At 46.4% G+C, this 12,960-nt stretch overlaps 2 protein-coding genes across 2 annotated transcripts; one reads left to right on the plus strand and one right to left on the minus strand.

The window, feature by feature from the left end:
• Positions 1-4,262: 4,262 nt before the first annotated feature.
• LOC136520931 (amino acid transporter AVT6A-like) lies at positions 4,263-7,942 on the minus strand. Its single transcript, XM_066514620.1, has 6 exons — positions 7,539-7,942; positions 6,426-6,862; positions 5,691-5,843; positions 5,390-5,593; positions 4,844-5,309; positions 4,263-4,756 (listed from the first exon to the last, which is right to left on the minus strand). The coding sequence occupies exons 2-6, from the start codon at positions 6,847-6,849 to the stop codon at positions 4,624-4,626; spliced, it is 1,380 nt and encodes a 459-aa protein (XP_066370717.1). The 5' UTR covers positions 6,850-6,862; positions 7,539-7,942; the 3' UTR covers positions 4,263-4,623.
• A 1,327-nt stretch (positions 7,943-9,269) lies between these two features.
• Positions 9,270-10,500, plus strand: LOC136521889 (E3 ubiquitin-protein ligase RDUF1-like). Its single transcript, XM_066515659.1, has one exon. The coding sequence runs from the start codon at positions 9,342-9,344 to the stop codon at positions 10,245-10,247; it is 906 nt and encodes a 301-aa protein (XP_066371756.1). The 5' UTR covers positions 9,270-9,341; the 3' UTR covers positions 10,248-10,500.
• The last annotated feature ends 2,460 nt before the right edge of the window (positions 10,501-12,960 follow it).

Below are 12,960 nucleotides of genomic sequence, written 5' to 3' on the forward strand. Positions count from 1 at the left end.
CAAAGAGGGAGAATTTAGACGACCAAAAGCAAGCATTAATTTGTAGGACCAAAAGCTAGAACATAATAATTTATAAGTGGTAATGGTCTACAAGTGGTAATGGTCCGAGAAAGAAAGGATAGTGGATTATGGATTAGCCTAGGTAATGGGGAGAATTTATAAAAAGCAAGGCTTATATCCATAATGCCACATGGGGACATTTGCAAGGGCAAGATAAGTTTGCATGTAATATCTTTTGGCCTTACAAGCAGTATCTTTTAGCATCATATAACCTTGCCTTGCATTGCATCCTAGCAAGTACATAACTTTTAAATTGCAAATTTTTATTATTTGCTTGCTTTGGTCGTGTTGTCATCAATCACCAAAAAGGGGGAGATTGTAAGGAAAATGGACCCTAGGCCCATTTACTTTTGATTTTGGTGTTTGATGCCCAACACAACCAAATTGGACTAATGAATTTGCAAGTGATTGTTTTGTAGTCCAATAGGGTGCAAGACGTGACTTAGACAAATGCAACATGATGATCCGATGATCAACACCATAAGCAAGACCTTAGAAGCACAACAGAAGACCCAAAATATCAAGCAAAGTCCAAGCACGAAGATAGGAACCAAGTCGTACGCAAGATCATGAAGAAACGAGCTCACAAAGGTGACCGGATGCTTCGATCAAGAGGCTCGGCAACAGCAGGCGTCAGCAGCAGCGACCAAACGCTGGACCAGATGCTGGTGGCAAATCGACCGGATGCAAAACTTCAGCGTCTGATCGAGTACAGAAAGGTTCCAGAGCGGCGAAATTATGATCGGATGTGTCCGGTGGCATATGACCGGACGCTGGCAGCGTCCGATCAGTTGATCGCAGCTCTAACGGTCGGGACGACCGGACGTGTCTAGTCAGGACATGATCAGCATCCGGTCAGTAGCAGAAAAGTGGGATTTCGTCCCCAATAACTACTTTCTCAGTGGAGCTTATAAATAGACCCCAACCGGCCAAATGAAGCGTGTGGAGCTAAGGGAGCATATCAAGGGTGTTGATACACCATTTTAGTGATCTTCACTTGCATAGTGCTTAGTGATTCATTAGGTAATTAGCGTAGGTGTTTTGCGAAGTGCTTAGCTTGATTAGACCACCGCTTATGCGCTTGCTCTAGGTTTAGGCCTAGTGTTTAGTGAGGTTTGCATACCTCTTACCACTCGGTGCTTGCACGCACCATTGTTGTACATCGGAGGGGCTTGTAGTCTTACGAGATCACACCAACCGCGGTTGTGGTGTGCCCGCCACCGTGTACCGGAGGGAACAAGGCCCGCGATGTTTCGGCCCGAAGCTTGATAGTGAAGACGGCGGGGAGCATCCGGGAGAGGCTTGTCGAAAGGCACGTCAGAGACCCACTTGCGCGTGGGGAAGGCCCGAGGCTATTCACGGAGTTACCCGACCGAGAGCTTGGCCTTTGCGAGGAATTCCTTGTGAGGGGCTCCAACGAGAACTAGGGAGAAACTTGCGTACTTCTCGATACCTCGATAAAAATACCGGAGTCGTCGATGGGAGTTTACATATCTCTACCTTACTCTTTAGCTTCCGTATTTATATTGATTGTATTATTCCTTTTGCGGTAGAGATAGCAACACACTAGCAAAACCGTAGTTGCACATTTAGATAGTTTATCTTTTGCATAGATTTTGCTAAGGTTAGAAAAAGAGGCCATTATTTAGAGTTTTAAGTTGCCTAATTCACCCCTCCTCTTAGGCGTCACGGTCCCCTACACGCCTAGAGGTAGCACCAATTGAAGAAAAGCTTGTCCAACATCAGTTGAGGTGGTTTGGCCATGTCCAAAGAAGACCTCTAGAGATACCAGTGTATTGTGCAGGCCCGTTCCTGGGGCGGGGCGAGAGGGACAACCGTCCCAGGCCTAGGGAACCGCATGGGCCCCACCCCAGGTACGTAGACACTAGTAGTATTCGGCGTATGTGAGCCTAGTAACAAACATACGTACGCAGAGTCGCAGACGTAGGCACGCCGCAGCAACGACTCCTCGGTCCTCATGACGACGCGAGACGCTTTGAGCCTTCGACTGCGAGTTACGGAGTCAGTAACTGTTCATTCTCTTTCCTCTGCATATGACCGTGACTCTGTCGCTCTGCGAGTCACCAGCGGGCGGCGGGTAGCCAGGCAGGCTGCAAGCAGGCACAGCCGCACGTGAATGAGTGAGACTTAACATGAATACGTGATCCGCATAGGTACGAATCTCTTATTCTCTGTCCTATCTCCTATACGATCCCTAATTCCCTGCTCCCTCCGTCCCTAAATATATGTCGTTCTTGCTTTCGGAGAAATGACTCTGATTAAATTTATATAAAAAAACATTAATATTTATGATACATAATTGATATCATTAGATAGATCTTTTAATCTAGTTTTTAATAAATTTATTTGGAGATACAAATATTGCACGTATTTTCTACAAATCTAGTCAAACTTGTGGCATGAAAACCGAAAACGACAGATAATAAGGGACAGGGAGTATTCCCTAACCATGTACTGTCGACCACTAAGGTAAAGGTTAATCATTGATTCAGATTTCACAGACCCGGATGGACATCATTTGGAATTTTAGATTTGTAAATTGTTTAATCTTTAACTAATTGTTTCTCTAAATTTTAACGGTACCATATCATCAAGAAAGTATGCTTCTGACAATGACAAAAGAAAGAAGAAAACACGAATAGATGTTTTGATACAATAACAGAGTGGGGCTCTTCATAAATTTCTTAACAGATGATTTGAGATATGGAGGAACCAGCTAACGCTAATTCAGAACATCCAAAGGTTAAATGGATTGGAAACATTAATCATTGAGAAGCGATTGTTGGAGATTGATATTGACACCATCATCGAGGTCTTTCGCATCAAGGAATGTTAGAAGAAAATTTTGAGGTAATTCAATATGTATACAAATTATTTCACATGAATATTGCTTTTGCATTCAGTTAACTGCTTATTAGTAACATTTTGTATATTTGTGTATATATATTGGCCATGAATGGTACTAGTATTATCGTGTTTATATAAAAAGGCCTAAAATTTTAGTTTCGTTCTAGGTCCAAAAAATCTCAGGACCGACCCTAGTATTGTGGAGTCCTAAGCCAAGCTAATAATATAAGGAGAGGTAGAGGAAGACCAAAATTAACATAGGGAGGCAATAAAAAGATATTTAAAAGCATGGGATATACCTAAAGATCTATGTTTGAATATGGGTACTTGGAAAACAGCTATTGAAGTGTCTAAACCGTGACTTGGGCTTACGGTGGGTTTCAACTCTAGTCTACACCAACTTGCTTGGGACTAAAAGGATATGTTGTTGTTGTTGTTGTTGTTGTTGTTGAGTGCTACACTGCTAGGGACTTGGTGAACCTGAATTACTCTTTTAACCTACTTTTTCCTGTAGACTGATGTGTAGACAAACAATAGGAAATTCACGAAGTAGCTTGCAAAACACAAATCAAAGTGTGTTGTTCAGGCTGTGTTTAGTTGTAGGAATTTGGATTTTGGGGCTACTGTAGCACGTTCGTTTTTATTTGACAAATAATGTTCAAACATGGACTAATTAGGCTCAAAACGTTCGTCTCGCAATTTCCCACCAAACTGTGCAATTAGTTTTTCTTTTCGTCTATATTTAATGCTCCATGCATAGGCCGCAAACATTCGATGTGACAGGTACTGTAGCAACTTTTTGGAAGTTAGGGTGGAACTAACCAAGGGCTCATTGAAACATGTCATCATTTGAGTCGCTGTCAGTCAATTGATCTCCGATTGACTCCTGTCTAAACGCCGGAACTTGTGGCTGTAACCGCGCCACCTGTAATTAATCTATCTTCATGCTTTGATTGGAGTATTGGACTGTCGTTATGTGAAGAGTTTCTGCCTAAACAAACTCATCAACCCTAATCCTAGGGGTGCTCATTTGCTACTCGAAACCAGATTGCTAGTGACAGAAAACATGTTGCTATGTTTTTTTGTTGATGATAAAAACAGGTGGCTACTGGCTAGTGACAGAATGATAGGCCTATCGAAATTAGAGATCCCGACGATTCTATCACTACGCTCATTGGCCCTCTTGATGCTAAGAATCCGAACAGAGGATTTAATTTGCTGGAATAACGTGGCTCTAGTGACTGCTTGGCGTCGTGACTCGTGACCTTTCGACACGCAGAAAGACTCAGCTCGAGAAAATGGTGCCCCTTGGTTACAGCAGAAAGGCAAAAACAAATATGGTAGCGACGTATGTAATCATATCATTCTCAATCATACGAGACAAGACGCCCATGTCCACATTTCACAAAATTTAACTAAACTTAGAAATTGGCATAACTGTACATTATTGTGGAGAAAGCTTTTTCCATGCCTTACTCTCCCCATAGAATATACATATATTTCAAGCGGCTCAATTCTGACACTGAGCCGACTTGTGTACACAAGACCAGGAAACTTCAAGCACCAGATTCTTTCAAGTGGCCAAATTCTGAGGTGCTTCACGGAATCCAAGTGCATCATCTTCATTGGCATCATCGAGTTTTGCATTAAGAGATTGTTCTTCATCCATCACTGACTACTTTTGAAGTCTGAAGTTCAGGCCACTTCCTTCTTACGGAAGATGTTCATCGCATCACTGTATAGGGCAACAGAATTTGACAGAACAGCAAGCACGATCATGGTTACAGCCAGAATCTTGTCACGCTTAGTTGCGATTCCGTACGAATCCCTGCAGAAATTCAAGTCACGATATTACATATTATACAAAATGGCTTGGCCAGTAGGCAATATACACCAAGAATAATCATTCAGTTACCTAAGGATGACCATGGCAGGAAAGATAGAGCCAATCAGGACGGCAGCTGTGGCACCAGTAAACTGGAATGCGTCCCAAATGCTTGGTATGAGAATGGCAGCAAGATAAATTACTGTGAGGAGAGAGATGGTGATAATGGCAAATCTCTTATTGTCACGAGAAATGTGCCTTGATGTGGGGAAGAGCAACCCATCCAAGTTGAGCCGAAGGGCAAAGAAGACAATGGGAAAGACAAGCATGACATGCGCGGCGTAGCTCACTCGCACTATGTCATCAAAGACTGAACTGAATGGAATGCCAAGATTTGCGTCAAAGTTGGCAAGCACATCATCCAGTGTGCCCTCACCAAAGAGGAGATATGCAAAGAAACTTGTGGCAATGTAAACACTGGAGCACAGGAACAGCGATGTTCGCACAATCGGTTTGATCTGTGTTCTGTCTTCAAGTTCATTGTCAATGCTGTGAACTGTGGAAACATGACCATGACGAATTTAGAATCTAAATATTGAATAACCAGAAGATTATCTGTACAATGATAGCACATACCATTATAATGGCAGATATAGGCTGTCACAAGAACAGGGACAGCTGTAAAAAGATTCCAGATAGAATTAAGACCATCTAATTCTGGAAAAAGTTTGGGCATCGCCACAGTTCCATTGAAGAGCTTGATGATGGCAATCCCAGAAGTAATTACAACAAAAACTACTGCCAGGGCAACTGATAGTGCAGATGTGTATCTCAATGAATCTGCAAAAAATGACAAGATTTACTTGAATAGTATGCAGCCAACAATAGGGAATATGTTGAAGGATATTTTTCTCAATATGCAAACATGTACACATACCCAAACGCTTAAAGCTCACCAATGGAGCAAACACCAAAAGAGCTGTGGCAAGAAGAACAATGGGACGAGAATTCCACAAATGAGCTCCAAACCAGCCCTCCAATATACCACGATGATGAACATCGCCTGATGTTGTTCCAGATAAAACATCACCTATGAAATTATTAAGAACCAGAATTAATCTCAGTCAATTGCATAAGTTGTTTCATTTTAAGCGCAAGGTGTTGCACAATGGGAATATTTCCTTCTCTCTCTCCCTCTCCCTCTCCCTTTCCCTCCCCCTTCTCTCTAACAGGAGAGAAAGTATTGTCAGGTAGGTCATAGGTGAGTTTCCTCAATTAACAGAAAGCAATATGCTGAAGGAATCCATACCTAAAGCTAGGGAATGAATTTTAAATAATATATTCTATCTGAACAGTGTTTGAAGGAAAGCAGCTATTGAAGTGCCTGAACCGTGACTTGGGGCTCTTGGTGGGTTTCAACTCTAGCCTACCTCAACTTGCTTGGGACTGAAAGGCTATGTTGTTGCTGTTGTTGTATATTCTATCTGAACATCCTTAGGAAAAATTGACTTGGGGCTCTAAAGGCATGCCCCAACAGAGACGTGTCATCGTGTCAGTTAAAAAGGACTAAAAAGTATACTGGGAGAACTACTCATACCTAGTCATTTCAGTGTGCATCTCAAATGTGCAAAAATAAGATTAGAAGATGGAAGAGTGCTGAGTTTAAAAGTACCAATGATAATCATATATACAATTAGCACGCCAAGATTGTTTATGATGACGGAGCCCTGCAGCGCAATTCTCCCCCACTGTCCGAAAACCTCTCCCATCAGCCACCCATATGATGTAATCTTGCCCTGGTGGCTGCACCTGACAAGCATGTCGATGGATGCTTCTGTGAGCAGTGCCACAAGGATGATCGACAGAATCCCCGGGATGATGCCCAGCATCTTGATACTTGCTGGCAGAGCCATAATTCCAGCCCCAACTATGGTGGTCGACAAATTGAAAACCGCCCCAGAGAATGAAGCACCGTTGAACTCATGAAACCCCTCGTCCTCTTCCACCTTGACTGGAAGAAGTGGCGTGGTCTCATCTCGTATTTCCTTATGCACCGGTTGCTGGTTCCCATTTGACGATCCATCTCCAATCCCCATTTTTCTGTCACTCCTGATTGTGAAAACTTTTCAGTCAGAAACTTGGTGCAATAGATCACTGATTTGAATAGCCAGTTACAATTGTTCTTTTACTAGAATATAACTATGATGAGATCTAGATTTCTTTGAACTATGCATTCTCTATTTTGATTTCCATTTCTTATATTGTTTACCTAGAATAATATTCTCATATTTGTATGAGCAGTGTCTTAAAGCAATGGAAATGTAGATCCATTATAAAAACAAAACAATTCGGATAACAAGTCTTCCGTTCATAGTCAAAGAGTATGCACACCAAATAAGCTTCCTGAAACAAAAGTAAGAAGACAGCCAAAGGTAAAGGGCCTAACAATAAATCTTATCGCACATGATCATCTTGGTGTAGACACTAGTTAAGTAGGCCTGCTAAAGCACGCCCAAAATCCATTCTTACAACACAATTCACATCAACAAACAACTACTCTATGAAACAATACAACATTGCAGATAGCACATAACTCAGCAACTCAAACTGAAATAAACAACTTTCATCTACTTAAACTGGCCTCAGAAAAGCCGAGTACAGCCACAGAACCCCAAGAAATGAACTCTCAAATTATCCAATCCTACCCAAGCAAGAATGAAGAATCCGCTCTTCCACAACAAAACCACAAGGGAAGGAAGATGGGAAGAGAGCCGAGAACACGCACCTTTCCACAGTTCAGCTTCCTCTGTACCCCTGCCGGATCTCAATCCCGCAAAAGCTGAGGACTTGTGGATGCGAGGACTCTCTCCCTCTCCAGTCCCCGAGGCCAGCCCAAGGGCCCCGTCGCTTTATAGCCAGGAAATGCAGAGCTGCAATCAGGTGATGCACGCAGACCGGCCAAACAATGGATCCAATCAAACCCTCTCGCTGTCACGCGCTACAGTTCATCGCCTGCCCACAGCTGATTCTCCCCGTCGTTGTCGACGCAGGAGCCGACTTGGCCTGGCCCCCTCCCCTAGGAATCTCGCGAGGGCGAGGTGGTGTCAGGTGATTGGATCACTTGGCCTGGCGCTTCTCGTTCTCCTCCTGCTGCAGAGCCTGCGAAGGGCGATTTGACTTGGCTCATGTGAGCGCAAACGCTACTGGAAGGCGTATTCCTAGTTTAGTAAACGCTGTAGGAACGCGTGTCATTTACCACGTGTTGGGCGCGAGGAGTGACCAGACCCAACACCAACACGAGCCGGGGACGGCCACGCCTCACACGTCACAATGCAACGGCCGCCGCACCACCACCACCCCGGGGTTTTTAACTTCTTGCCATCGGTACGTCATTCGTTTGTTATTTTTATACGTGCGTCTAGACATCGCAAATAGTAAACTTTCTATATTTTTATCATTTTTTTTAACATGGCACGTCAGGTGGACACGCCAGCGTGGCAGTAAGGCTGAGAAGGCCTACAGAGCATGCGAAATAACCTATTTACCCCTGTTGCTTCTCTCCCTCTACTCACTGACGCATGGGCCCCACATGTCAACTTTGTCTTCAACCTCCAGCCACGAATGGGAGCCAGGCACCTCCAGCTTCATCTCACATCTTCAGCTTTGTGATCCCTCCATGGCTGTCGAGCAGCCGAGGATGACGAGCAAGGCCCCGCGCACGCGAAGTCGATAGAGGAGTTCTTGCGGCAAAGAGGAGCTGGTGGAAGCAGCCACGGGTAGAAGCGAGGCTCTCCGGCGGAGTGCTTCGATTGAGGTGGAAGACGCCACTGCGGCCATGGATTGACGCTGAGATGTGGATAGGCGGCCGCGGCGGGTCCTTGCAGCGCCAACAAAGGAGACGGGAGGCGAGAGCTGCTATGTATGCGGAGATCGATGAGCTCGACCTTGGGACGGCAATGGCGGCGACGGCGGTGGTTCACGGCGATGGGGTGAGGGTTGCCGAACGACGAGTAGCGGGGTGAAGTCGTCATGCCACTGCGAACTTACAGAGCCCGTTGAGAGTAGTGGAGATGGCTGGACGGGGGAGATCGATGGTGACGATGGAGCTCCAGTCATGGCCGCAGCTTCGTACAAGCTCCAGTTTTCTACCCCGTCTCCGTGGAAGCTGCAAACAGGAGCAAGTGCAGGGAGCTTTTACGAGGCAGCAGCTCTAGAGTAGCACGACCTATAGGTGCCAGTACGCCACTCCTCCCTTTGCCGCCACAACGCGTTCGCCATCGGGGCACTCGGCTTCTGGCTGAAGGTTGAAGACAAAGCTGACGTGTGGGGCCCACGCGTCAGCGAGTAGAGGGAGAGAAGCAATGTGGGTAAATAGGTCATTTCGCATGCTCCGTACGCCTTCCTAGGCTCACTGCCACGCTGGCGTGCCGTGTCAGGAAAAAAAAAAACAAAAATGAAAACGCAGGAGATTCACTGTTTACGACGACGAAGGAGTCGTAACTCGTAGGGATGGCGAAAAGTTAAAAATCCCCACCACCCCCCACCCAATCCCATCCCCACCGCCAGGCGCCGGGCGCCGCCGCCTCCCATGGCGAACTTCGGCGACGAGCTCTTCCTCGACGTCGGGGACGACGGGTTCGGAGACCTCTCCTACGTCTCCTTCTCCGAGTCCATCGAGTTGAATCTCGCCTGCCCACGCCACGTCCTCTCCCCGGGCTTCGATCCCGAAACCCTAACCCCCACACCGGGGTCCCCCATCTCCTTCGACTCCGACCCCGACCTCCGCCGCCTCTCCCCCTCGCTGACCCGCTCCCCGCCCTTCTGGGACTGCCTCGAGGACGACGCCGCTAGCTTCGAGTGGGAGGAGATCGCGGACGCTGCCCCCGGCGTCGGCAGCGGGCCTGGCGGCGGCGGCGGTGGCGGAGGGGGAGGGGGAGGGGGAGGACTAGAAGAAGAGGCCGACGCTGACGTGTTCGGATTCCTCGACGAGCGGCAGATGCTGGGCGTGATGGAGGGCATCGACAGCGGGGACGACGACTCGATCTTCTCCGACGAGCCTCCGTTCGACTTCGGCGATGACGACGTGGAGCTTGAAGGCATCTTCCGGAGCGGCGTCGGGTGGGAGCTGCTCCCGGCGTCGCTGGACGACGAGTTCGAGATTCTGCCGGGGCACGTCGTGGACGTGGGCGGCGCCCCGCCGGCGGCGCGCGTGGCGGTGGAGCGGCTCCAGGTGGTGGCCGTCAGAGGCGAGGAGGCCGCACAGGGGTGCGCTGTGTGCAAGGAAGGGATGGAACAGGGGGGGCTCGCCACAGGGCTGCCGTGCGGACATTTCTACCACGGGGTGTGCATCGGCCCATGGCTCGCCATCCGGAACACGTGCCCAGTGTGCCGGTACGAGCTGCCTACCGACGACCCTGAGTACGAGAGGCGGAGGGCGAGGCGCCATTCCGCTGGTGGCTCAACGCCACAGTTGGGTACACCGATGCGAATTTGAGCTAAGGCTGCTTGGTGGTATGTCTTGGATGCAATTCCACCATTCCATGGAAGTGAGAAACCTCACTCATTGAATTCGCATTAGGATGTTTACACGCCACTAGAATCATACTTCTATGGTCTTGAATTTTTTCAGGATTTAGCTTTTATGCTTGGGAGTTGAATGGGAAGAACAATTATCTTAACAATTTGTACATACATCTTGCTGTTTCAATAATATAGCAAATTCTTCCTCGTTTTTGAGAGGGTACGTACTAGCATGTTTGTACTGCTGGGCTAACACCTTGCTTACTATGCGCGACATTCATCGTAATTACAGAATCAACATTGTAAATGCTTGTTTTCTGTGCTTGAGAACTCAATTTATTCATCCCGGTCCATTGACTTCAACAAATTTGGATGTGCTTTGAAAAGTAATTATCAAGTGAACTATGCCAGGACTGTTTAGCAATTGATGGTTATTTTCAAATTTTAAATAGTTCTTGCAAATGGTGCACTTGATTTTGACCATGATTGACTTTTGTACATTATGTAAATAGCATGTCACGCAATGTTCACACAATTGATATCTAGATCAACCGTCAGAAACACACTGGACGAAAACAATCTTGTTAAAATATGAGGTGGAACTTCTTTAATACGCTTATTTAGTGGTTGACAATGAGGCATAACATAGATGGTATATTAAAATTTACTGTGCTTACATCACTCAGCATCAACAAGTTACTCAGTACTACTCATAACCAGCATCAGCAGTCAGCACTGAGATGAGTTAGTGCTATTCTAAAACCTTAATTGGCAGCTTGCGGTACCTTCTTATCATTATTCTGGCAACCTTCGTGTGAAGTTGACTTCTGTTATTGTTGTGGCTTTTGAATCTCCTTTATGTGTGCTCTCTTCTAGAGTGCTAGTTTATAAATGTTCATGCTGTTAAGGTTTTACACTTAATTATTCCCAAGTTTTGCACTGATTGTGGAATGCCTTTTGTTCTCTTCACCTGTGCTGTGCATGATGTATACCTGAAGGTTTTGCTTATTTGGCTGATGATATTTCTTAAATGCTTGTGACTGATAAATATCTTTCACTACAGCTGATTGTGTTACAATGTGAGTATGCGACTTCTGGGCAACATAAATCAGGTACTGATGCAGCATGGTATGACATGCTGCCCTTAAAACAAACACTACAAATTTTGCGTGGCTTGGCCAGAGACTGGCACAACTGTCTGTTCGTAGTTTCCAGGGTGTTTCATGATTCAAACATTTGCCCATGTTCTGTGGTTCAGAGGCTAGAGACCAATCATGGTAGTATGTTATGCTGAAATTCTTGGACTATGCTGTATACATGTTTGTTTTCACTTCCTCTGGTGACTGGTGCTAGCAATAGTGTTAGCTCAGCAGCAGCTAGTGGTAATGAGATAAGTATGTTGCTGTTCATGTCTGGAAAATGGAAACTAATTGATGAATTGCCACTCAATTAGGAGGCGTAACATTGGTGTTATGTTAAAAGTTTATCTATGCTTTGCTACTATGGCATCAGCACTGAGATGAAGTTATGCTCTTCTAGTCTAGAACTCTAGTTGCCAGCTCGTAGCATTTTTACGTGGACAAATTCTGTGATCTTGGTATGAACAGTGGCCTGCCGACTATTTTCTATAGTTTTGGTTTCGGACTTCATTTATGTGTGCCCTCTTCTAGAGTTCTTGTACTGGTAGTAGTTTATAAATGCCCTTACAGTTTCATAGCAGCGGTTTTACGTTTTCCTTCTTTGCTTCGAAAATTCTCAACTGAATGTAGGGTGCTTCTGTCATCCTCATTTGTGTCCTGCTTGAGGTATATATGAAGGTTTTACTTATTCTGCTACTGCTCAAAGGCCTGTGAGCGATGGTATCTTTCACCACTATTTATGAGATTGTGATGTGATTTCTGTGAGGCATGAATCAAGTAACTGATATGAGTATGTTTCATGCTTTCAGATACGATAGACCGCCATGAAAGAAATAACCCGAATTTTCCATGCCTTGGTTCTAGACTAATGAATTGCGAGTGCCAACTGTTTGTTTGTGCATCTTTCAATGTGTTTCTGGAGTCTACTTAGAGCATCTCCGGCAGTCCGCTCCGGCAGCTCCCTAATATGACCTCTTTTTTTTTTGTTGGCCACCAAAAAAAAAAAAAAAAAACCCCATCTCCCCTCAAATGAAGGCCTCGGGTCACAGCGCCTTCTCGAACTCCGGCAACGGCACCTCCTGATCCGGCCGCTCTGCTCTAGGACCTCCTGCGCCGGCGGCTCCACCTCCTGCGCCGGGACAACAACGACGACCTGGCGCCCCACCTCCTGCTCCTTCGTGGGATCTAGCGGCATGGCCCGGGGACCCAGCGACATCTGTGCGGGGTGGGCGGCGGATCCAGCGCATCCTGCTCCTTCGCTTGCATCTGCACGGGTGGGCGGCGCTCCAGCGGGCGGGCGGTGCTCCGGCGGGCCGGCGCTGGTGGCTGGCCAGCGCTGGTCGGAGCCAGGGCTGGGGCTGGGCGCGGACTAGACAGGGTCGGCGACGGAGCTGCGTTGGCGGCGCTACGGCCTGCGGGGAGAAGACGTCGGGAGAGAAAAGAAAAAGGAAAAAGGAAAATAAATAGAACCTGACACGTGGGTCCCATGTTTTGGGGGAGTTTATTGATGATCTGCTGGAGCAACTCCCCCAATAAATCCAAAAACCA

The sequence above is a fragment of the Miscanthus floridulus genome, chromosome 18, assembly GCF_019320115.1.
Source record: "Miscanthus floridulus cultivar M001 chromosome 18, ASM1932011v1, whole genome shotgun sequence".
Classification (NCBI taxonomy): Eukaryota; Viridiplantae; Streptophyta; class Magnoliopsida; order Poales; family Poaceae; genus Miscanthus; species Miscanthus floridulus.

Excerpts from the sequence above, each read along its gene's own strand:
- LOC136520931 (XM_066514620.1), bottom strand. The coding sequence starts at position 6,849 with ATGGGGATTGGAGATGGATCGTCAAATGGGAACCAGCAACCGGTGCAT. Across the intron at positions 5,594-5,690 it reads GGTGAGCTTTAAGCGTTTGG|ATTCATTGAGATACACATCT; the intron begins GTATGTGTACAT and ends CATTTTTTGCAG. Across the intron at positions 5,310-5,389 it reads CTATATCTGCCATTATAATG|TTCACAGCATTGACAATGAA; the intron begins GTATGTGCTATC and ends ATGTTTCCACAG.
- LOC136521889 (XM_066515659.1), top strand. The coding sequence starts at position 9,342 with ATGGCGAACTTCGGCGACGAGCTCTTCCTCGACGTCGGGGACGACGGG.